At 37.6% G+C, this 24,258-nt stretch overlaps 2 protein-coding genes across 13 annotated transcripts in view; one reads left to right on the top strand and one right to left on the bottom strand.

The window, feature by feature from the left end:
• Nucleotides 1-10,249, top strand: part of DYNC1I2 (dynein cytoplasmic 1 intermediate chain 2) — a 29,361-nt gene extending 19,112 nt beyond the window's left edge. For 9 of the 10 annotated variants that reach the window (XM_027678577.1, XM_027678576.1, XM_027678571.1 and 6 more), the window contains 11 exons: nucleotides 2,305-2,394; nucleotides 2,616-2,778; nucleotides 2,871-2,970; nucleotides 3,472-3,597; nucleotides 4,538-4,684; nucleotides 4,988-5,101; nucleotides 5,453-5,586; nucleotides 6,575-6,719; nucleotides 7,543-7,683; nucleotides 8,651-8,776; nucleotides 9,457-10,249. In XM_027678577.1, coding sequence (XP_027534378.1) covers nucleotides 2,305-2,394; nucleotides 2,616-2,778; nucleotides 2,871-2,970; nucleotides 3,472-3,597; nucleotides 4,538-4,684; nucleotides 4,988-5,101; nucleotides 5,453-5,586; nucleotides 6,575-6,719; nucleotides 7,543-7,683; nucleotides 8,651-8,776; nucleotides 9,457-9,570 — 1,400 coding nt within the window. In that variant the 3' untranslated portion in view covers nucleotides 9,571-10,249. The remainder of the gene's footprint in view (nucleotides 1-2,304; nucleotides 2,395-2,615; nucleotides 2,779-2,870; nucleotides 2,971-3,471; nucleotides 3,598-4,537; nucleotides 4,685-4,987; nucleotides 5,102-5,452; nucleotides 5,587-6,574; nucleotides 6,720-7,542; nucleotides 7,684-8,650; nucleotides 8,777-9,456) is intronic. The other variant, XM_027678575.1, reaches the window with a different exon arrangement.
• A 2,734-nt stretch (nucleotides 10,250-12,983) lies between these two features.
• SLC25A12 (solute carrier family 25 member 12) overlaps nucleotides 12,984-24,258 on the bottom strand; it is a 48,776-nt gene continuing 37,501 nt past the window's right edge. For all 3 annotated transcript variants that reach the window (XM_027678564.1, XM_027678565.1, XM_027678566.1), the window contains 5 exons: nucleotides 18,288-18,428; nucleotides 16,810-16,948; nucleotides 14,403-14,561; nucleotides 14,119-14,209; nucleotides 12,984-13,589 (listed from right to left, as the gene is read on the bottom strand). In XM_027678564.1, coding sequence (XP_027534365.1) covers nucleotides 13,400-13,589; nucleotides 14,119-14,209; nucleotides 14,403-14,561; nucleotides 16,810-16,948; nucleotides 18,288-18,428 — 720 coding nt within the window. In that variant the 3' untranslated portion in view covers nucleotides 12,984-13,399. The remainder of the gene's footprint in view (nucleotides 13,590-14,118; nucleotides 14,210-14,402; nucleotides 14,562-16,809; nucleotides 16,949-18,287; nucleotides 18,429-24,258) is intronic.

Raw genomic sequence — 24,258 nt, 5'->3', positions numbered from 1 at the left:
TGGGGGGTTGGGCTGAAATTTCTAATTTGGGACTTTCAAAGCTAGAATAATGTATCCAGGGTGACCCAAAACCAAATCTATAAATTTGAAGGCATCATTTAATTCTGCAAGATTGATTGGCAGAGTGAACAAGAGGGGGATTTTTATCCAAGTGACTGTAACATTAATATGTGATCCTGTATTTGTTGTTCTTAAAATCCATGTATGTTAACTCGTATTACATATTTTAATTAATCATTGTTCACACCTATAGTGATTTGACATTAAGAATTCCATTCTTTAGAATGGCTATAAGTTATACAGTTTTCAGGTTACAAGTCTGCTGTACATGCGAATCCATCTAAAAAGGAGCAGTGTCTTTCTGTTTCTCTGCGTGATTATTTTGCCCAAAAAAGCTTTCATTTTTTTTAAGTAGCACAAAAGCTGTAATTGGCATGCTTTGTAAGGAAGTGTCAATGTGCAAGAGAGTGGAGATCACTAAGAATTCTTTTACGGGTTCTTTCCCCTTTGCACCACCGCCTCCTCAGCAGGGTCACTGAGATCACTAGCTTTTCTTGAAATGGCCATTTTCACTGGCAGGTGCATTATACCCTGTATTTTCAGATTGTTTTTCCATTCTGAATGTTTGGCAGGTTGATTGCTCTGGCTGCATTGACGGAGAAAGGGCTGACAAATGCGGTTGGGCTGGCTGAAAAGACAGTGATTACTGTTTTCCTTTGTGGCTGATTGAGGCCCTTGAAAGGAAAGATTTTAACCTTCACCATTTGGTTCAAAAGTATGAGCATATATTGAAATCATTCATGCCATTTATCCTAGTTCTGTAAACTTGTCAGAACATAAAAATCGCTCAATTTCAAGTAATGTAGGATTGGCATACGTCATTATCATTTTGATTAAGTTGGAGTTTGTATTATTGTGTGCATTATACAGTGTCATTTAAAGCCTTCTTTCCTGCAGGTACAGTTATATTTTTATTGCCTATACTATGGAGTTAGAAAGATTTTCAGACCTCTTTAAACCTATCACTATGTGTGTGGTTTGGCAGCTGGTATGGCCTACAAGCTGTATTTTGTTTGCAGGGTAAAGGCTTGTCTGTAGACCTCCTGGAGTGCTGGTAATTGCACAGGCTTGCCATTGGGGAAAGACATGATTGGAAGCAGTCAGGCAGAAAAATGTTGTGCCATCCCATTGCCACCTCATAGTAGAGAGACAATCCTAGCAGTACCATCTGGTTGTTGCTATCTAGTCAGCTGGCCTGGCTGCTGGGACCATGGCTTGACAGCTGGTTCCCATCCCTTAACCACCCCCTTTTTTTTTTACCCTTTTTGTGTGCACGCATGTGGATTTTTTTTTCCTTTACTTTTTGTGTTAGATAACTTTGAACATGGGTCAGGGAGAGGCTGCAACAAACAAGCCTAGTCCCTGTTGAATACTGTCTCATTACTTGTGATGAGGCATACAGCAGTCTCCTGCTGCCATTCCTTTATAAGCAGATGACATAGCTGTTTAACCAGTAAAAAGAGTCTTTTCAGAAGCTTATTCTAGAAAGTGGATGAAGAAAAGCCAGGAAATACATATTCCACAACACTAAGTAATTTAAAGGTATTTTCTGGTTTACAGTATTCAAAGAATAAAATGTAGAAATACAGAAAGTGCTGTAAGCCTTGTCAGTATTCCCGAACATTAACAGTTTGTTATTCATTGCAATTAGGGAAAACACATTTTCCTGTAAAGTTCTCATTGCCAAACATGATACAGATAATGAGACTTGCATCTAGAATGACAGAAAAAATGTAATCTCTCTGCTATTATCCTTAGCAAAATTTGCCTCTCAGAATAGCAACCTGAAAGCTAATGTAAGCCATCTTCATGCCATGTGCAGACCCATTAGACTCTGATGGTTTCAGATCACAGATAAGCAGCTGCTCTGTAGACTTAGACACTTGATTTTTCTTTATTCTGCAGCATTAATGTGTCAATATGTTACACAGAACATGCATCTACCACATGGTTTTGTGTGGAATCATAAATGCCTGTAAGAGATTTCTGCTTTGGATTCTTTACAATTTCTTGTGTGTCTTAGTTCAGTTTATGCAACTACGTAATTTAGTGCAACTAAAACCCAGGTGTAGACAGTATTCCAATGATATTTTGGTTGCGACGATGTTATCCTGGGGACTGCATTTTACAAATATAACCATTTTAAGCTGCATGATACCATTTTACATCAGCTTATTTGAGATTCATGTGGAATGTTACTGTTACTCTGTAGAAACACAATCTCACCATAATGTTTCTCCTTAGATGAGGAAGAGGAAGATGATGTTGTTGCACCAAAACCATTAGTTGAACCTGAGGAAGAAAAAACATTAAAAAAAGAGGAGGAGGAAGAAGGTACAGTTTACCTCAAGACATTCTCAGTGTGCTGTAAAGAAAGGCATCAATACATTTTTAACTTTTTGTTCCGTTAATTTAAAATTAATTTGTTAAATATCAATCAGCTAGCAAAATATAAAATGTAAAAATTTAAATCATGATAAATACTCATTTTTCTTTCTTGAAAAGAATTGGTGAAAGCATGCAGTTTAGAAAACGTATGTATAAATTTTTTTCAGCTGCCCCTCATGAACTTACAGAAGAGGAAAAACAACAAATTTTGCATTCTGAAGAATTTTTAAGTTTCTTTGATCACTCCACAAGGATTGTTGAAAGAGCCCTTTCTGAGCAAATCAACATTTTCTTTGACTACAGTGGAAGAGACTTAGAGGACAAAGAAGGGTAATGTGAATATTGAATACTTCCCTGTGAATGTCCAATACTTTTAATTGAAAAAGTGATCTAAGATTAATATCTCCTAATTGTCTTTATAGAGAGATTCAAGCAGGAGCAAAACTGTCATTAAACAGGCAGTTTTTCGATGAACGTTGGTCAAAGCATCGTGTTGTCAGTTGTTTGGACTGGTCATCTCAGGTAAAAAATAATGCTTAGATTAAACGGTTACCTTTGTAAATAGTTCTGTGTATTTGACTCAAATAAGAAGTACAGTTGATACAGGCTGCATTTCTAAATACGTTCTTGCCATGATTTGCAAAAACTAGACAGAGCTGTTAATCTTTTGTGAAAAGTAGCAAAAGGTTTGTATTGTGAAAAAAGTCTTTGACATATTTGCTTTTGGTTTATGGACTACTTAAAGGTAACTCCGAGCTTCACTGAAAAGAAAGCTCTCTTAAAAGTACTGGGTTTTACAGTTAAAAGCACGTTATGATGAAAGAACTGATGTGTACATTAATGCTGTTTTATGAACTAAATTAGTAACGATTACAGTTTTAACTGACAATTTTTCATTCATTTGTAATGTAAGGTGGTTTTCTTAACCCTATTTTGGTGAAAGAAAGCAGAGATTCTAGATTATCTGAACCATTAGCTAGTCATCTTCCTTACTTTGAGGGTTTTTTTCCACTTACTGTGCAGTACCCAGAATTACTTGTAGCCTCTTACAACAACAATGAGGATGCGCCTCACGAGCCTGATGGGGTCGCCCTTGTATGGAATATGAAGTACAAGAAAACTACCCCGGAGTATGTCTTTCACTGCCAGGTATGATTCTCTCTTGGGAGGCTCAAGATTTTATGATGATGAAATTGGACAAGTACCTTCCTGATGTTTGTCAATATAATAATTTCTTTGGGCTGGCATTCACTTTAACCACATTTATTTGCCAACAGATGTTGGTAGCTAGAGATTGAGGCTGAGAAACATTATCCTGTTTCAGAATTTTTGACATCATTCAGAATTCAGTCATGTTTGAGATCTGATTTTCTTACTTTATTTAAAAAACAAAAAAATCTTCTTGTGTAATGGTTGAACCACAGAGGTTTGTATGGAAGGGGATTGAGTGGGGTTGTATATACTACTACAGCTTATTTTACTGAATAAAATGAAGACAACCTGAGGAGATGGAGCAAGGATGAAAACTAGAAATAAGCATCAAGAAAAAGGCAGATGAAAGTTTTCTAGTAGTTTTCTGAAAGATAAAAACATGCAAATCTCTTCCATTATGCCAAGCCTGAGGTAGCCGCTTTTTTTCTGTTGTTTTAGAAAATTACATAGTTGAATTGAAATTTAACCTCAAGTTGTCACGTTACTGTCAAAGCCCACATTGCAGAAGTAACTTTGTTGTATCAAAATGTATTTCTACATTCTCTAAGAAAATAAGCACAGAATTTGGCAAAACATTATTAAAATTTTGTGGGTTATTGGGCCTTCCTTTGCTAACAAACTGTCCTCAGAGGAATACAGACGTATGCATGTGAAAGAAAAGAGGAGGAAAACTTCATTTTATAATGAAGTTTATATAAAAAGACTGTTGAGGGGTCAGAAAGGGTATGTGAATCCTTAAGTTCATTGGACATTGAAATAGTGTATTGAATAAATCTAGGCAAAGAACTTGTTCTGATATTTGTCCTCATTTACTTTAGACATAGTGTCATTGAATGACAGTTTATGTATATTTTGTTGTTTGTTTTTCTTCTGTCAGTCAGCAGTGATGTCAGCTACATTTGCAAAATTCCATCCCAATCTGGTGGTTGGTGGCACATACTCAGGCCAGATAGTGCTGTGGGATAATCGCAGCAATAAGAGAACCCCAGTGCAGAGAACTCCACTTTCAGCTGCTGCTCACACGGTAGGAGGTGAAATATCTTTAAGGACTGTGCCATGTTGAGATGTGTTTAATGTCTAGGAAACTGTCCAGTGCACTTGATTGATTTTTCTGAATGTCCAAAATATGGACATGAACATTTAAGCATTATCGAAGTGTCAGAAAAATAAGTATCAGTTTTATAGGGGAGTATTTGTACTTTTGACAATCTGTTCAATCTTTTATGCTTTGTTAAAAGGTGAAATTGTATATTTTACTGTATGTTAATTATATCAGAACCAGTTATTACCTGTAAATTCCTTTCTGATAGTATTTTACATTTCTTAGCACCCAGTGTACTGTGTGAATGTTGTTGGGACCCAGAATGCTCATAATTTGATTAGTATCTCAACTGATGGGAAAATATGCTCTTGGAGTCTGGACATGCTTTCCCAACCACAGGTAAGATAACTTTGGATATATATAGTATTTATTCCAGGTTAATATTTTGTAAAAAAATTTAAATAACTTAAGAAACAGTAATCAACAGTTTCCCAACACCCAGAATTAAAGTAGCTTGATATGTGATAAAATATTTGCCCCCCTGTGGAATCAAATATTTTCTGTTGATCCTTTTATATATTTTTGTTGCACTTTTATTAGTGGTGGAAACAATTTTAATAAGAAAACTTCCTTATTCCTGCCCAATCTATACAAGTGAAATAAAAACCCCTTCCTATTGCAAAATCTAAATGATTTTGTAGGTGTTAATATTTCTTTTCATAAATTAAGTTGCTGATATTTTCACTACAGGATAGCATGGAGCTGGTTCACAAACAGTCCAAGGCTGTGGCTGTTACCTGCATGTCTTTCCCTATTGGAGATGTCAACAACTTTGTTGTTGGCAGTGAAGAAGGCTCAGTGTACACTGCATGCCGTCATGGCAGGTGAATACAAACTTTAATTATTCAAAGGAAATAAAAATAGTGAAAAGATGAGTCCCTGAATGCTTTGCACTCCTAAAATTATTTAAAGTGCATATTTCCTCCTTTGTGTTGAAGGAGTCCAAAGTAGCTGTTTGTGAATTGCAGTGCACACTTTTTCCTGAGTAAGAGCTTCATTAAAAACAGGAGAAGTTGGAATATTGAATTGGTATTATGAGTTGTGTTGATGAGGACAGCATAGGTCACTGTGGTTTTATTCATTTGAATTGTAGCAGAACATTCCAAACTTCGTATCAGTTTTGTAGATAATTGTACAGTAACATCACGCACAAATCTTAAATTGGCTAGCTGTTCTCCTGCTGTTCAATCTATTTTGAAATTGTCTTGACTGTATCTTATCAATTGCTTTCTTAAATACAATTGAGTGTCCAGGTTTCATCTCAAATACATATCACCCTCGCTGCACAGCTTTTTGGTTCCAAAATACCCAAAATTGTATCACTTTTGTGTAACATCTTTCCCATCTGTTCCCCCCCTTCTTTGTCATTGCTCCTGATAGGAGGCTATTAGGGATATATTGTTACTGGTTTATGTCTGAACCCCGTGTCCATAAACTTCTCTTAAATCGGTGGGAGTTTTATGCTCATTCCTGAAGACTGGATTTTGTTCCTTGTGTGAATGGAAGTTTTAGCTATTGCTTGGAGGACAATGTAGTTAAATGTGTGGACTGGTACCTGCTGAATGAGTCTCTTCTCCCTGGGATATACTCTGGCACTGAGGGTTAGTAGAAAATAGATGTTGAACTTAAGGTCTGTTTTCAAGCCTGGTCTTCTGCGATCCTGCTGTGGTGAAGCCTTTTGCAGTGAGGTAACATCCATATAAAGCAGCAAAATCTTCCTGTGGCTATGTTTAAATTGCATTTCAGTGCTATCTCTGTCTGCAGATGTACAGTTTCCAAATAAATTAACCTTGGTTGTATATTCTGAAACAGCAAAGCTGGAATCAGTGAGATGTTTGAAGGACACCAGGGACCAATCACAGGTATCAACTGCCATGCAGCAGTTGGACCTGTAGACTTCTCACATCTTTTTGTCACCTCTTCTTTTGACTGGACAGTAAAGCTTTGGACAACTAAGGTAACTTAGATAGTTCAGTGGTTTTCTTGGTAGCCCTTGACACAAGGTGGTGCTATAATGTAAGCTACTTAAGGCAGTTCACTAACCTGAAGTCAAATCCTGTGAAGCCCTGAGGTTCTTAGCTGCAGTCCTGCAAAGAGGAGGCAGCTGATGAGCAAAACTACAGTTAACAACATAAAGCTTTGCTTTCAGCTTGTGCATCATTTGTATACTTCTGATCCATTCTTTTCACCCTTTTGCCCTTTGTTATCAACAGTGATTACAATGTAATCAAATGTAAATCATGTTGTAAAGTCAGTTGCTTCATATATTCATAAGGCAAATGTTTTGCTACAATTTTTGTGGAGGACTAAGGGACAGCATCAAAACTGATGTCAGTTAAACTTCATGAGGCTCACAATTGAAATATGTCATTCCCATTGCCAGAATTACTTCTTTGTCAGTTTGATGCCCTGAAGAATACAAAGCAGAGGAAGCAGAGTTAGAATCTCCCTGTAATAGTCTGAAGTGCTGTCAGTGAATTATCATTGGCTTGATTTACAAGATTCTTAATGTGTTAAATTTACAGTCTTTTAAAATGTTGTCTTGCTATTGATTGTTTTACAGTAGCAGCCAGCAAAAGGGCTGCGTGCTTTGGAAAGCATACCTTTAATAATAGCATTAATTTTGGGCTGGTTTCTGCAGAGGCATTTTTTTAAAGCAAGTCAAAATGTGAATTACTTTTTAGTTATATTGAAGTTCTCTATTTTGGTTTGCCCTTTAGCTTTATAATTTTGAATTGCAGGGTTTGGGTATTGCATTTTCATCTTTGCTTTTTTTTCAGAATAACAAACCTCTCTACTCCTTTGAAGACAACTCAGATTATGTTTATGATGTGATGTGGTCTCCAACTCACCCTGCCTTGTTTGCCTGTGTGGATGGGATGGGCAGACTTGACCTGTGGAATCTCAACAATGACACTGAGGTGAGGAAGTCAGGTTAACAGTCAAATGTAGCTGGAAAACTGTTTGTACACTTAAAAAAAAGTCAAGAGTTTACCATAATGTTTTGGTTTGTTTTTTTGTTGTTCTTAAATATTCTGTAGTTCAAGTAGCTTCTGTGTAATAGACTGCATTCTTTGATTACAGGGTTGCAACTCAGATGACTCCTTATAATGAATAACAGCAATAATTGTTTTACCTGTGACAAGAGTGCAAAATGTCTACTGGTGTAACACTGATCCATGTAGTGAAAGTGATTATAGATCTCCCACCCTGTGACCTTGTCAGCCTATAGCTTAACAGTGTGAACAAACCTGTTACCACACCCCACTGTTGTTCCTATTGCCATGGTAATACTGCAGTGAAGGTGTCATTTGTTTCTCAACTTAGAGAACTGAATGTTTGGTTTTCCAGTGTGAGTTATGAACTTCAGTATAGTATAAATCTTTTCCAAGACTTGTTGGAGGTAGGTCAGAGTAAAAACCTGACAGATACTTAGTACTTAAATTTCACCTTCTTAAGACTACATATAGAAGAAAGTTGTAGACCGTATGCCAGCCCCTGGCTACAAATTGGAATTACCTGGTTCTAGCCTTTTGGACAGGACTTGATGTGCTAAAACACCTGATTTCATCTCTGCCCTCTGTCATTACCTTTCTTGAGATCCCAGGGCTCCTTGTCATTGACTTCGATGCATGTCTGTGCCTCCTGTCTCGCAGGAAGAGTGCAGATGTGCTTTTTGGTAGAGGACATTTGAACTTTGGCCAAGGGATAGAAACTGTGTTGGTTTAGTCATGTCACTGAGAGTCTTTGTATGGTGTGCAGTCTCTGATCTGCCTACTGCGCATCAGTTGAAGTGCTGATACAGCACAGAGGGAGTAGGTGTGTTCTGCAGTCTATAGCTTATGGAAACCTGATGCAATTTTAGAAATGTGTTTCAAATCCACATAGGTACCAACTGCAAGCATCACTGTGGAGGGCAATCCTGCTCTGAACCGTGTGAGATGGACACATTCTGGGAGAGAGATTGCTGTAGGTGATTCAGAGGGACAAATAGTTATATATGATGTGGGAGAGGTATGTATACCATGTATTGTGCAAAGTATATTGAGTTTCTTTGCCCTTTACTTAGCAACTTGCTTTTCACTTTTTTTTCTCCTGTCATTACAGGAATCACTTTTAGGTTTAATTTTTATTTTCAAATTAATGATTCCTTTTAGGGTTTTATTTAGGGTGTTCTAGCATAACTTTTTAGTGTGCTGTCTCTCTGTTAAAAAGGAAAAACATTTCTGTAAGGCTGGCAAAATAAGATGAAAGAACCAATGGTTTTGTTTGTAGAGACTTTGTCTTCTTTGTAACTGTGGCACAAGTGAATTCTGACTGCAGTGAAGCAGTGTTGATTTTGTTCCTACAGGGAAGCTGTTGCTATTGCAAGTATGTGTACTGCAGTAGTACAAAACTGATTGATGGGCTGAGGATATAGCATTAGCATTCCATTTTGGAGGCAGTCTCTCAGATGGAGGTGTATAGCCCAAGTTTGTAGTAATATCATTATATACTTGAATGTAGGATTCTCAAATTCTGCTTGTTCTATTAGTTAGAGCTATTGTCGGTCAGACTGTTTTAAAAAGTGACACTAAATAAAGGTAAGCTTTTCTATGAGACCCTCTTCTGAATATTACTCAAGTGGTCTGCTGTTCAAATTGAGCACAGATTTGTTTATCATTAGGTCTAAATAACACTCTCTTTGTCCACAGCAAATTGCTGTTCCTCGTGGTGATGAGTGGACTCGCTTTGGTCGGACGCTGGCAGAAATAAACGCCAACAGAGCTGACGCAGAAGAGGAAGCTGCGACCCGAATCCCGGCCTAGAGATTGAAAATAGGCAGCACTGGTAGATTTGTGAATGATTTGATGCAAATCCTAAAAGTGCAAGCATGTGTCGGTTCAAATCATAGCTTAAGGGAGGAATATATGGATTCAACTATGGACTTTGAAAACATATTAAGATCACTGAAAATCAGATCTTGCATTGTCACTTTTTACATATATATAAATTACAAGCACATTCTTGGATTTGTGTAACTTTTAATACAGTTAACTTTGACTTTGCAAGGAACTTACTTTGCTGAAACACTAACCTGGTATGAATTTGCTACTTGGCTTCTGAAAATTCCAGTCTGAAACAGTATCTTTCTGAAAAGTAGAAGTTCTGTTCCTAAAACTTTCTGTATTACACAGACTAACCTTCATTAGGTAGTAAATGTCTGAAGCATTCTTTAATGAACTCCTCAAATTACCCATGGATATGCATGCATATGTTCCAAGTAAATGTCATTGTTCATATATAGATAAGCCTCAGACTCTGGTAGTGGGTAATATATGTGAATAAAACTTGTCTGTAGTTACAAACTTACTTGATAATCCACCCTGAATTAATGAAATACATATTTAATACCAAGTTCTTTTTGTCTGAATTGGTGCATTAAAAGGTGATATTGATTCATAAATAAATACTATACGAGAACTTGGCAGCTGCCCTGACCTCTAATCTGTGTCCCTGCAGTAGCTTAAAGTTTCTAGGAGCTGCTCCTTTTGTTTTACTACACCCATCACAGAATTCTTTTCTACCCTCAACCTCCACTTCCTACCAAAGCCATTGGCCAATAGGAAAAAGGCTATTGTCAAATTTTTCTTTCCCAAAGGATAAGGAACTAGATTTTTACTTAATTTCTATGGCATGACGATTCGCACAGGCTTGCTACTAATTTTCTGTATTAAGTTAAAGGAAGATTTTTTCATTGGTTTTTAACATTTTTGTTGAAAACAAACCTTGTAATGGCTTCAAACAGAATGGTTGCAATTTCTGTTAAAGGTTAATTTTTTTCTTTCTTAGCACATTATAAAGTTTTCCACCAAGACTGGTTGCAGTGGGGGTGGGGGCCTATTGTTTGCTTTTGGGTTGGTTTTGGTGGTTTTGGGGTTTTTAATGAATATTCTGAGTTGTAATAATTAGATTCTAAACCAGTATTGATGCCTTTAACTTAGGATTCTACATTTGTTTCTGCCGTTCTTAAATCTGCTACAAGTTTATTGTTTTCTCAGAAGAACTGGTTTTATATGCTTAAAAATAGGAAATAGGCTTATATTTATTGATCAGCTTTATGTCCAGAAGTATTCTCCTCGTTTCTTCATTGTTTGTATTTTAACTTTTCTGGTTTGTTTGGATTTTTTTCTGTTTCTCCTCCTCTCAGTTCTGTTATGAGTAGTTTATAGAGATATAGGCAGCAGGAACAGCAGTTCTGTCTTCAGGAGGGTTTTTTTTTTTAGTGGGTCTGGAAGTGAAATGTGTTCAGGCTTCCATTGGTGTTGGTGTGTTAAAAATGTCTGCGTCCCCCCCCCTTCCCATGCAGTCAGGCTGCTTGGTTTGCAGATATTTCCCCTACATGTTTTCCTCAACCTTACAACAGCAGCTCTGTTCAGTTGAGAAGCGTGTGAACTACATAAAGAACAGGCACATCATGTGATGGTTTGTACCCTTTGGGCACAACAATTCTTAGTGAGCAGTGCGTCTGTTTTCATTATGTTTTTGGGGGGAGGGGGTGCTTGGGATTTTGGTCGGTTGTTCTTGTGGGTTTTTGTCCTGAGAATGTTACTTCTCATTTAGTGATACATTTCTGTCAGACTTCTTCTTTTCAGAAATCCAGTAGATCAGACTTTCTTCCAGTGACTGTTGCACATATGCAGTTCATATGGCACTAGTTTTGTGTAGTTTCAACCTTTTAGTAATTTTCATTTATTAAATTTAGTACTACTCTATATTCATTCCTGCTTGTTTTCCTCCCTCCCAGAATAGCTGAGTCCAGATTAAAAATGTTGTCAAACCCATACCTGCAACATGGAGACCAACATTGATGGTAGGTACTGTAAATGACCGTTCTGGGAGGCAAACTGTCCAGTTTTAGAGCTGCAAGAAATACAAATGCTGTTGTGCATTGTAAAGTCTCCTAAGGCCTTGATCAAGTCAGTCAACAAGCTGTGACTAAGATTAAATGCCAGCGGGTACCCACCACTTTTGTATCTGTTTAGAAAAGCACAGGACAAAATATACAGATACAAGAGAGGGTTCCTGGGAAGCTGTCTCTGTCCAGAGAACTGTACAGAACAAGAAATTCCTCAAACAGAATAAAACTAATAAAGACAGGAAGCCTTGTCATTGGGTTATATATATGCATGATGCAGAATAGTGATCAAACTCCCAAGGTCTATTGTAACCTCTGGCTCACTTAATATTATTCAGCACCAGAATATTTTGTATCTTGCTTGGAGGCTAGAGCTGAAGGAGGGCTTGTCTGTGTAGTGTTCAGTTTTTAAGAAGCCATTTCTTTATAAACTGACTAAATCTCTGATTGGTCTGCTATCACCTGAATAAGTAAATAACAGAACCTTGAATCAGTTCATACCACTGGGATACGCTGCACTCTGGGGTGCTAAACCCGAGAAGAAACACGTAAACCTCAAGATAGGAGGCTGCTGTGCTTCAGTGAGCAAGGCTGGAAACCCACCCATCTCTTCTCTGGCTGCAAGGGCAGTATAAGTACTTTTCCTCTAGGACTGTAGAAATCTAGACTCCTCTATTTCCTCTGACATTTTTGCATTTAAATAGTATACCAGGGAAACTTTCAGCAGACACTAAGCCAGAAACAGTTCAAGCTTTTGCTTTTTCCACCCCTTTCACTTCTACTCAGCTTCCACTTCAATCAATTCTGCATATAAAAATAATATTAAAAGTAACTTTTTTTTTTTACCTCCACAGAATAATGTAATCTTTCAATGGTACAACAATCTAAAAATAAAGAGAATGCCTTCAATTTTTTTATAACAAGTTTTCTATTCTGGAAAAAAAGCACTCTGAGTAATAAGCCCTGTAAAAATTCTTGGGTCTGCTAATAACTGGCAAATCTCTCATTGTGTTTTAAATATGCTACCATACAGGTAAGATCTATTACACATTTACTATGACCATGTATTTCCAGATAATTCCTTGTCACAAAGTAGTGCTGCAAAATAAAATATTGCCTGTGCTCATCTAGTTACTGTATCCTCTTACACTTACAATCCAGCACATCGCATTTTAATTCCTTTGCTGTAACTAGCACTGAAGTGCATTCCTGCAAAGGCTGTGTCCTGTCCTGTACGTTCAGTAAGTGGACGCATCTGATCTTTAATCTGTGGAAGTTGTCCTACTGGACAACTTTCTCTAAACTCAAAGAAGTGAACTGACGTGTTTTTAAACATTTTATTGTCACGATTGTTAACAAAACGCCTTCAAAACATCTGTACATTTCAAACTATTTTGAACTGCAATACCCATTATATAAATGTACGTGTATAGATGCCCTGATGTCTCTGTACAAAGATGTACAATATGTACAGTAACATTAAATGCAAGCTGTGCAAGGCAAAGTCTAGGCTACAGCTTCATGCCACCGGTTAAAACAAGGCATAGAACCACAGCTTCAATCAGTTCCTTGTGTGTAAATAAATAAATGCAGGTATGTATGAATATTAGAAAGGAGCAATTAGATTTGCAAGCTCAGTTCAGCTAGAACACATGCAGCTGACTGGGAAAAATACAGTAGTACTCTTGTGAACTCTTTCCACCGCATCACTTCGTTAGGTTGAAACATCTTTTCAGGATTCAGCTGCTACTTTTTGCTTGAACTGAGGTGATGCCAGGAGCTCGAAACTTTGGAAGATATAAACCAAATTTATTTTCTATACCAGCAAATGTAGCTGTAGCAAGTCTATATCCGCCTATATGTGCAGGGTTTGCAGGAGGAAGATCTGAAATTCGAGTTTTTGGGGCAGCTTCTGATCCAGCAGGTTTGCTGTTTGAACAAAGAAAAAGAAAAAAAGCCTTTTTGTTATGAAATCTAGACTAAGAAATAACTGTAAATAAAGTTACTTAGGCTTAAATACTTAAGTCTTTTGTCTGAGTATGAAAGACTGTTAAAGCTGACCTTAATTAACTCTGAGGGTGAAGTGGAAGTCAGACCACTACTTAATTTTAAATCAACCCCAAAACTGAAGTTACAGTTTTACTGATAGTTTTGTAAATTCTTTTAACTTCAGTGCCACAAGGAAAATGGACAAAACTATCTTGCTACAATGGAAATACAAATTAGTGTATTGAAAGAAATATGAAATGGCTCTTTATTTCCTCATCTGTTTAGAAGGAGCATGCAAGTTTCCCTCAATTATATAAAAGGAGGGGGAGATTTTTTAAATGCTGCAATTTTAAGTACAGGTGCTCAAAGTCAACAAGTTTTAATGGGTCCCATGCATGAAAAAAGTAGTTTTGTTTTTTTAAATTTGGTGGTTGTTTTGTGCAAGCTAAATAGCAAATACTTGACTTACAGGCCTCCAAAATCAACATATAACCATCTCTGCAGAAGTTCATAAGTGACCAAAGTAACACCAAACTGGGGTGAAGATCTGAACACGCGAGCTGTTAAATATTACAAATCATAGTGTTAAACAAATGAAAGAATTTCTCAGGAGAGAAGTTAAACATTTTTAACAAGGTGTTAAGTTTTTCAAAATCAGACCTTGTAAATACTGCTCTAATTTGAGTCCTTCACAAAGCAAGTGCTAATTTGTAGGTTTGGGGTCAGCCTTAATATTGAGAGTCCGTTTCTCACCTCCAGCTCCCTTCCACAAAGCTGAAGGGCCTTCTTCCCTCAGAATCTTCCTAAAGCAGTCGATAACTCCACTGTATGTTGTCTGACCAGCGCGAGCTGCCACTTGCAGTCTTGTCTTGATGACATCAGCAGGGGTTACCAAAGAAGCAGCAGGCACACCTTTTAGAAGAAAACCACATTTAATTTGCACAAAGGATCTTGTAAAAGATGAAACACTTCTAACTGAAAAATACAGCTGCAAACTTTCAGATTTTTACAAGGGTTAGACATTACCAAAAATGCAGGTTCTTACTCTTGATGCTCATATACACTGTTGTGCTTGGTATAGTTTTGTGTTTCTTTTAAAGGCTATAACTGATAGTAAAGAGAATAAACTGTCAACAACGAATCTCTCAACATCTTCTAGTGGTCTGGCATTAACAGTAGTTTAAAACAAGATAAAAGAGGCTATATATGTAATATATAAAAATTAGTTATGCAGCCTTGCTGTATTTATTAATACTCTACAACATATTTTGCAAGTTACATAGATGATTGATTTGGGAATTGAATGCTATGCATCCGTTTGTTAAGGGTGCTAATGAGAAAACTACTGCTTTAAACACCTATTCTACAGAAACACGTCTGTACTGCTGTTTGGACTATTCTGCAGGAGAATAGATGCTGCTTACTTCAGTAGGCAAGCCATAAAAAGACTGAGGACAATGAAGGTGTTTTACAAGTCTGCTTAGTACCAACAGCATGATATTAGCCAACAGTGATGGAAGAACCAATCTCCACTTCCAAGGCACCACTCTTGGCTTTCTCGCCAAAGGAAAGGAGAAGGTTTTCATAAATGTACTCCACAGTATATAACTCTGTTATCTGAGAGATTTCTGAATACTTGTGAATACTGTAAAAATTTCATCCCCTTAAAAAAGATAAACCATCTTCTGACTTAGAATTCTAAAATTAATTTAGACTTCCGTTGAACTTTTACAGTTTGTTAATATTGAATTTAAAATTTGAACAAGCCATTGCATAGGTGATGATAAACTCTGAAGTGTCACTGACCAAGTCAGGAGGTTTTAAAGGAAAACAGAAGCACTGTGGTTAACCCTACAAGCACACACTAATAGCAACCATAAGCAGATTTCCCTTTGCAGGCAGATCCATTCAGACTGTATTCTTCCGGCTGCGCACGTGTAACAGGAATAGAGCAAGCAATTGGGAATTTGAAATCTGCAATTCAGAAAGGTAGATTCCTGTACATACTCTAAAACTAGGCCTGCAAGATTTACACACGTTTTTAATAGGGTTCATCACTTAGTATGAGCAACATAGAAACACCAATCAAATGGAGAAAACCTGTAAAGGTTGCAGTCCAAAAATTAAGTCTTGTATGAGACACAAGTTAGTGATATACTAAAAGATATTATATGAATATTGTACGAGTACAATAAGCCAAATAATTTTCCACTTCTGGCAGCTCTGCACTACTAAAGGATAAACGGGGCTAACACTCATTTCCTAGCTGGTCTCCTTTCCCTCTGGCATGAGGAACACACCAACTGGCACAGAGCAGGTGCAGCCAAGCTCTGTATCAAGTCCAGTGTGGGAAATGCTCTTCGCACACAGGCACTTGTGACTGATGTGTATATAGCGATTCCTGACGATTGTAACAAGTAACAAAGGGTCTTGCTCAGCCCAAGGGTGTTTCTAAACTGCAGATTCCAACACGGAATCATTCACAATGGAGAGGCTGTGTGCAGATACCTGGTTTTCATCCAGTGAGCTCATTCTCGGCAGTGCAGAACCTGGTGATCTCTGGCTGCATGTTTAAATATCCACCACTGCAGTTTCTACAGCTTCTATTTTTATACCCTTTGCCATTCAGTAAAAACTTTATTAGAGCTGCATATTGTCTTTATACTAAACTTGTTTGAGAAGCCTTAAAATATTTTAAATTTGAGAGTATGATACTTTAACTTCAGCTTCTTTACAAACTAATGCCATGTTTTTAGCAAATAGATTTGAACAAAGTTTCTTTTAGTTACTCTAGAATCCAAAACTAGGTAAGCAATTTTCTTCCGAGCTCTTATGATGTCTCATTTTATGTTCATCAAAGATTCAAATTAGCCTTCAACTCTGAGAGCTCAGTAACAAGTAAAACCCCATTGAGACAGACAGATCAAATTTGACTACAAGTTGCTGAGCTGCATTACGCTGTTTATCCACATTATGCAAATGTAATTAGCTCTCATCAAAATTACATCGCCTCCCACTAAGGATAACAGTGATCAAATTTAGATTAAATCACATACAATGGTACAGTGCCCTTCCTTTATATGGGGCTACTGAATGAATATTAAATGTTACTCGCTAAAGAATAAAAAAATTACTTTTGGAAAACATTCTGCAATATTACCTGCAATGGCTCCAGCTGCAAGGAGATTAAGCCCTCCCACATGGCCACTTTCATCAGCAAACATCAGTTTACTATGAGCATAAACCGGAAAGTAGATTGCAGAAAAGGGAATGTCTCTGAGGAAACATGCTTTGGCACCCTGACACAGAGAAAAGAAACATAATGCAAATAAATTCTGTAGATAGGGCTAAAATTCATATCCAGAAAGCAGCCTGAACCCAGAAAGTACAAACTCTTTTTATCTGCCACATAAATAACACAGAAAATAAAATGTCTCAGGAAACAGAAGATACAGGGAATTTGAAAATAAGAATAAAGTACATCTCAAGTAAGTGTCTGGAATCAAGAAGATTGTAAGCCATACATGACATCAATCCTGACATCAGTACCTAGGATAAATACTTTTTACACATTATGTGTCCAAAGGCAATGAAGTGACAAAGGTCAGTCCCTTACATCTTGCTGACAACAACCCACAGCCAGGGAAACAGCAAGACAAATCCCTGCAGGCCATTCTTTCCACCAAACACAAAAGCACTACTAAAATACCAGCGAGGACAGTAAGACCTCACACTGGTCATCATCTGGTTGACCAAAGAAGCTGCACTGGAAAGGTAAGAAAAAGAGAAAAAAAAGCTGTGAAATGGGCACAGTTTAGTGAGGAAATGCAATGGTCATGAATCTCATCTACTGAATTCAAAACAAAACCCTTCAACTCTGAAAGTAAACGTGCACATTTTCATAGTGTTATTGCAGGTCTATGGACAAATCACATAAAGCAATGTTTTGTAAGTGCACAGCTAATATAACTGCTGAATTTACGTATTACCCCTTGCACTGGCAGAACATACAGGAAGAAACACTCTTCTTTGTTTAAGAAAACTAATAGCTTCTGCTCCATTACATCTGATCTGTAATGATGGCAGTAAGTACACCTGCAGGGAAGGAATCTGTTGACTGGCATTCTGCTGAAGTACCATATAGCATGGGCTTTTTTCAGTGGAATTTATTGACAAATCCCACCACTTAACTTCTTAAAAATCTGAATCCTACTAAACTCCACTACTGTTTCACTGCCATCAAATTATTAAGACAAAGAGAATATCCTGCTGGAGAGATAACAATAGAGATAACAGAGATTCAAAATAAATGTAAGAAAAACGCACAGGGAAAGCTAGGGAAACTTTTCAAAAAACCCCACCAAAGGAAATGATCAGTGCCAGGAGCCAGCAAGTCTGCAATACAGGACTCCCTGTAGCTTGGCATAAAAGCCCAAAGGATAGAATGGGGGAGTATTTTTTTGTATCCCACTGCCATTAATATAGAAGTGAGTTTCTTCAGTTTTCCACTGTGGGGCTGCCCTGCAGGAAGAGATTGGTTTTAAATTCAAAAGATGTCTTTGTTTTTAACAGTTTTTGTTTCAACAATACAAAAGTTTAGCATAAAACGATGGAGTCACTCCAAGCAGAAGCACGTACCTTATAAAGACCAAGAAAGCCCAGATCTTTTATAACAGAGAGGGCACTGACTCTGGGTCCTGTAGTAATTTCTCCTGCTACCTGCAACCGAATCTTTACAATTTCCAGAGGATTAGTGAAGATGACCTGGGAAGCTCCTGCCTGCAAACCCAAAGAAAAAGAAAGTAAATTGCATTACAAATGCATGTGGTGACGTACTGACTTTTGCGAGGTGCTGAGGGCCTTCACTTCTCACTGCTTTGGTTGATATTCTCCTGTAAAAATATATGAGAGATATTTAATAAAGCATCTATGTGGAAGTTAAAAGCCCCAGGTCAGAAATCATGCGTTTGTACAAAATAAATTTTTACATTTACATGTTTATAGTTCACAGAGGTGGATTAATTCAGTTTCTCTCTTCTCCTTGACATCATTTTCTAGAAGTCGTGGCTCTGTTTGACTGTCTATTAGATTTTACAGGAAATACTGAACTAAAATAATCATTAGACTTGTGCTACTAGAGCATCAAACACACATAAAGAAGACCTTATGTTTATTCAATAATAATCCATCACCAATGTGTAGACATGCTATTTGCATTTAGAAGTGATACTGTTTAAACGGTAAATTTGCATGTAATGGTGTAATTTTAAATTATTAGAAAAGGTGTTTGGAGTTTTGTTTAGCAGCATTTAATTGTCCTAAGTGGAAACAAAATATGAAATTTAAATAGGAAGAATAACATTTCAAAATAGATAGAAAGATAAGCCATATCTTTGAGCTGAGCATGACAGATTTTACTTGGAGGAAATACTCTGTTAGCAGCACTGAAGGACTACCTTGCAAACTTCCTGGCAATTGTGTTGAGAAGCTGCTTCTGATTCTGCACTTTAACCAAAGACTTTCAAAGAACTGTGTTTCAGGTTTGAGAGGGATTCAGTCTGACAGTTCAGTTTCAGAGACATGTAAACCTATTGAACATGACATGTTTAGATTTCTCCCTGGTTTACTGTAGGTACTACCATTCACTTCTGAAGAAGTATGTGGTTCATCACAAAACAGCTAGATTTTACTAAGCTTCTCTCCCTTTCTCCCTAAGCCACCCTTTTTCATTTAAAAATTAAACCCCCTTCCTTAAAATTTATGGCATATAACCACTTGAATATAGCCAACTTTAAAAAGCATTTCTTCCACTATATAAAAGCTAATCTTAATTCTGATCTGTTCCTCCAATCCATCAAATTTCAGTGAAATAACCAAATGCACACCATCTGCAATTAAAACTTTTTACCACTTCCAAGTTGCCCAGGAAATAAACCATTCTTGTAGTGTTGGGGGGATGTGTGTGCATGCAGGGGTGTGGTGAAGTAAAATCAATAGTTTGATACTCCAGGACAGCATGCACGGTGCTCTCTGCTAATTGATTCAGAACTAATGAACACTAATCCTTTCTGCCTTAGAACAATCTTCCTCTCTCCAGCAGCAGGCAGAATAAACTGGAGATTAGCCCTGAAGCACAGTTTAGAAGCTGGTAACCTGAATTATTCTAGACTAGAGACAAAAGAGCATTGCAAACCTCATCAGCTCTTGCTGGGAATGACCAAACCCTTCACTACTATCCATGGGACGGGGTCAGGAAGCATCAACATCTCCACTGGCCACGTGTCTGGTACCTCACTGAGCTGTTCCTGAGCCCACTGCCCGCCTGTTCCTGCAAGCCCCATTTATTCCTCCACTCATTATTGGCACCGTTACAGCTTTACTGAGGCACATTGACCTAAACAGTGAGAGATCAACCCTCGCTTTTATTAATCATTTCCACTGTAGCAGTAACTGTCTTTAACATTTTCACTCAAATTATCAGTCTATATTATTGATCTTTATTTTATTCCCTCACTTCACTTCTCAGAAATAAAATCAAAGCCTACATTTTTGTGGACATTTATTGCAACCATCAGGAAGATCACTAGAACTCCCAGACCAGCCAAAATGATTCCCATTTTCTCTGTTCCTTGGACTTACTGCATGGTGTTAACTCAGTTATGTGACACCACTCATGTCCAAAGGCATTCTTCACCCTCTCTTTACTTCTCATCTCACCTTTTCCTTCCCAGGTCACACACACCCACACATGCAAGATGAGAGGGCTGTCTTGCTAGACAAAGTTACAATCTAAATACAATTTATAAAATTTGCATCTGGCAAGTTCTGTTAAACAACCTATTTTTTTTTGTTTGTATTACATTAAGCAGAAAACCAATTTCAAATGTTTAGCATTTCCCTACATAATTTTAAAAAATAAGTTTGGTAGATAAAATGTTAAGCAGCATGTTCTAACTATATAATACAATGGTCCACACAAAAAAATTCAAATAACTTTAAATTGCAACACTAGGCTAGAAATTCACTCTTTCTAGACAATTACCAGCTATCTGCCTCTTAAATATGCATTATTTGTTTACATGTATATGTGAAATTCCATTTTTCATTTTTAATGTTAAAAATTAGAACATCCTGCAGAGCAGCCAAAATAACTTTTCCTATTTTCCTAACAGCGACCATAGAAACGCAAATAGGCCAATTTGTAAACGTTTCTATTTTCTACTCGGAATTCAATCTTCCAGCAATTAACATTTTCCTCTCCTAGGTGCACAACTGCCTACCTTTCTGTCAAAATCAGCAACAGCCCTCTTCTGATACAGAAAGGAAAAGAGAAGACTTTTAACACATTTTAATAGTTTAGCAGCAACACTAATTATATATACAATGTTACAAATTCTATATAATTAATGCAGAATTATGTATTCCAACAATATTAAAATATGGTTTGATTATTGGGTTATTGAGCAAAATAAAATATAAGGAAACCGCTATGCTTATATTATCAGTAGAAAACCAATTGAAAAGCTCTTTAATTACATCAACACTTTGAACATTGAGTATTTACAGTGTTGACAAACTTCTCAACAGGCAGATTTCTCAAAAAGAGCTGTAACTATCTAGATACCCAGTTAAATACTCCCTATGAGCAACATGTACTTCTAACCAAGTCTTGACTTATCATACTGTTGTACTTGGAGCTCAGCACACTTTTGTGCACAGCAATCAGTGATTTGATTCACATGAAGAGGAGCGCTGTGTTCAGGGGAGTTGCACGAATGAGTTGGGTCCTTCAACATCACAAGTACAGGTAAGACAAGCATTGATTTTAATACAGAACATGTAACACAAGAAAACTCACTTTTTCACCGTGTATTTTTTAAAGAATGTATGCAAGGGTTGCTTTTTGTTAGTTTGTGATTTCTTTTTAAGTAAAAGGTGGACTATCTATCTGACAAACAACATGCGAGGCGGAGGAGAGTGCTGCCTTGGGGAGCAGAAGAGGATGCAGAGGAGAGTGACACAAAGGATCTCCAAATAAAAATGAACTGGAAGCATGCAGGGTTGCAACACAAATCTCCATGCTCCTGTACAAATCACTGGCAATCAGTGTCATTCTTTTTCAAACTATCTTACTTCAGCTGTCAGCTGTGTATGTTAAATACATGTGCACGTGTACATTCACACAGATGTATACATCGCACTCCTTGAATTTCTTTTGGAGATGGTGCACTAAATCTAGATTCCCCCCCTCATAAAAACCTCTCTTCACACATAAATTGCAACAGACACTTTAAAAAAGGTTGACAAATTTGTTTCAGAATGGAGGTTATTCATACACATCAAAAATACCAGTAATAAAAGCTTCTACTTAACCTTAATGTCATGTAAAATAACTCTACAAGGAGCAAATGAAGGAACTAAATCTGACAGCAAAGGTTATGAAAGAAAAGATGTAGTTTGAGATCCCACAGCAAACGCCCCATGACATGCCAAAGGCTGAAGGAAATACACAAATGACCCCGCAACATGAGACCTCTTGCCCTTTCCAATTCCACCCCAGAGGCATATGCTACAAAGGGGGAGAGGCCTATTTCAAGCCCTTCCTTCCTTCCTTCCTTTTTGAAACCACCACATCCTGGACTACAGCTATGTCCCATACAAGCAGCTGAAATAAGATGTTACTTAAACCAGACTTGTTTAAAAACAACAAAAAAAACTTGCACTTCTTTCTCAAGGCAAAGCTGTCATTTTTCATGAACCTACAGTAAGATTACTGTCTCTTTTATTAAAAACAACCATTTTCTCAAAGATTTTACATGTCCACAACAGAGATCAAGACAAAGTAGTAAAGTTTAATTCTGCTTCTAACTTTATCTGTTTGAAGTATGATAAAAGAAGCAGAGTATCTTCAGGATTTTGAAGGAAAAGTAGCCTGACAGCTATAATTCTATATTTTTGTGTATGTTAAACAAAACCATTAACATTTTAAATTATTTTTTCAAAAATAAATATTTGACACATTCCTATTTGCTTGATAAAGCCATATACACGTTTGTTTGTATGTATGTATATATTAATAAATGTATGAAAATTATTTTTACAAGTATACCAAAATATTTAGACTAAATCTTAGATTTAATGTTTATAAAACTTTTAAAATCAGTGGTAAATTTGGAACTCTCTGTGTACGTATGTGCGAACACACACACACACCCCCCAACCCCTAATTATCAACAGATGCATTGCCTACACCTCAATGAAGGTTCCTAGACCCTTTCTGCCTGGCACTCCACATCCTCTTCCTCCCTGCAGCATAAAGTAAAAACATCTTTCTGATGCAACACGATTCATCCATTCGAAATGCTAAGAACCATGCACATTGAAATGATGGGAGGAATCAATCCATTTCTTCCTGTGTAACTCATAGGAATTACAGCCTAAAATCACAGCATCTCTGTCTCCTGTAACAGTAATTATGAATCATTTACTCAGCACTGGATGTCTACTTCAACATCACTTCCCAGGTGGGGATGAGCAGTTGCCCTACAGCACCTTCCCCTCTCCATGTACTCACATGTGTCATGCATGTGAGCTCCTTTGAGAAGCACTGTCCATATCAGGTATGCACTCCCTGCTTCCCAGGCCTCTGTCGGGATAGAGGAAAGCATTGCCAAAGCCTCACTCAGTCTCCCTGCAACTCAAAGCTACTGGTAACTGAAAACTCCAAAGGCAGGAATGCAGGTTAATCACTGAATTGTAATGAAATGCAATTCAATTAATTGCAGTAACAGTAGGGAAAGAAATTGTTTGCTCTGAAAATGCACAAATGTGGATAGTCCTGTTGATGATTAACAAACCAGCATACTCTCAGGAAGGTAGGAAGATGGGATATCAGTTTCATCCATCAGGGACCAGAGCCCTTTCATTGACAAGTATGACCTGACTGCTGTAACCGAGCTGCCCCACGTAGCTGCTCTGCAGTTTTCAAATACAGCAACAGCTTGAGAGCAGCTGGGAATATTTGGGCTCTGACAGAGCAGACCCTACACTTCCCAGTGACATTTACACTGCCCAGCAGCCAGCAGGTAGGTTTAAAGGAGCACAGGGCACGGGCTGCCTGTGGGAGGTCCCTGCCCTGCAGTAAGGAAGGAAAGACAACTGACAGGCAGCTGACCATATAAACAGGCCACTGCCTGGGAAGGTGTCTTTGCTAACTGCTGTGAGAATGAAGACATTTCCTCTAAATGGGAGTTCATTCCACAAGCTTACAGAAGCTGAGAATAATTGAAGCCTGAGAAGTATGATTTTGGCCAAAGAGATACAGCCTCTGGGCATCAGCATCTCTGGATGAGGCCCACGCCTGTGAGCAGCTCCTTTGCTGGACGGTCCAACACTGCTTGCACACACTCCAGAGCTGAGATACTGAACAGCCTAGGCAAGGCCTCTTGAATCACTACTGTCTTAATGTAAAGGTTTCACCTGTCCTCATGTGTGGGTCTTAGAAGACTGCAACACCATTCAAAAGCTTTGATACAGCACTGCCATCCAGGGAGGACAAAGTGGCTATTTCTGCTGGAATCTTTCCCAAGCTGCCTCCACTTCCTCACAA

Source organism: Neopelma chrysocephalum, unplaced genomic scaffold (assembly GCF_003984885.1).
Source record: "Neopelma chrysocephalum unplaced genomic scaffold, ASM398488v2 Primary Assembly neopelma1_44, whole genome shotgun sequence".
In the NCBI taxonomy this organism is placed as follows: domain Eukaryota; kingdom Metazoa; phylum Chordata; class Aves; order Passeriformes; family Pipridae; genus Neopelma; species Neopelma chrysocephalum.
Note: the sequence above shows the minus strand (reverse complement) of the source record. Positions and strands in the feature narration are given on the sequence as shown.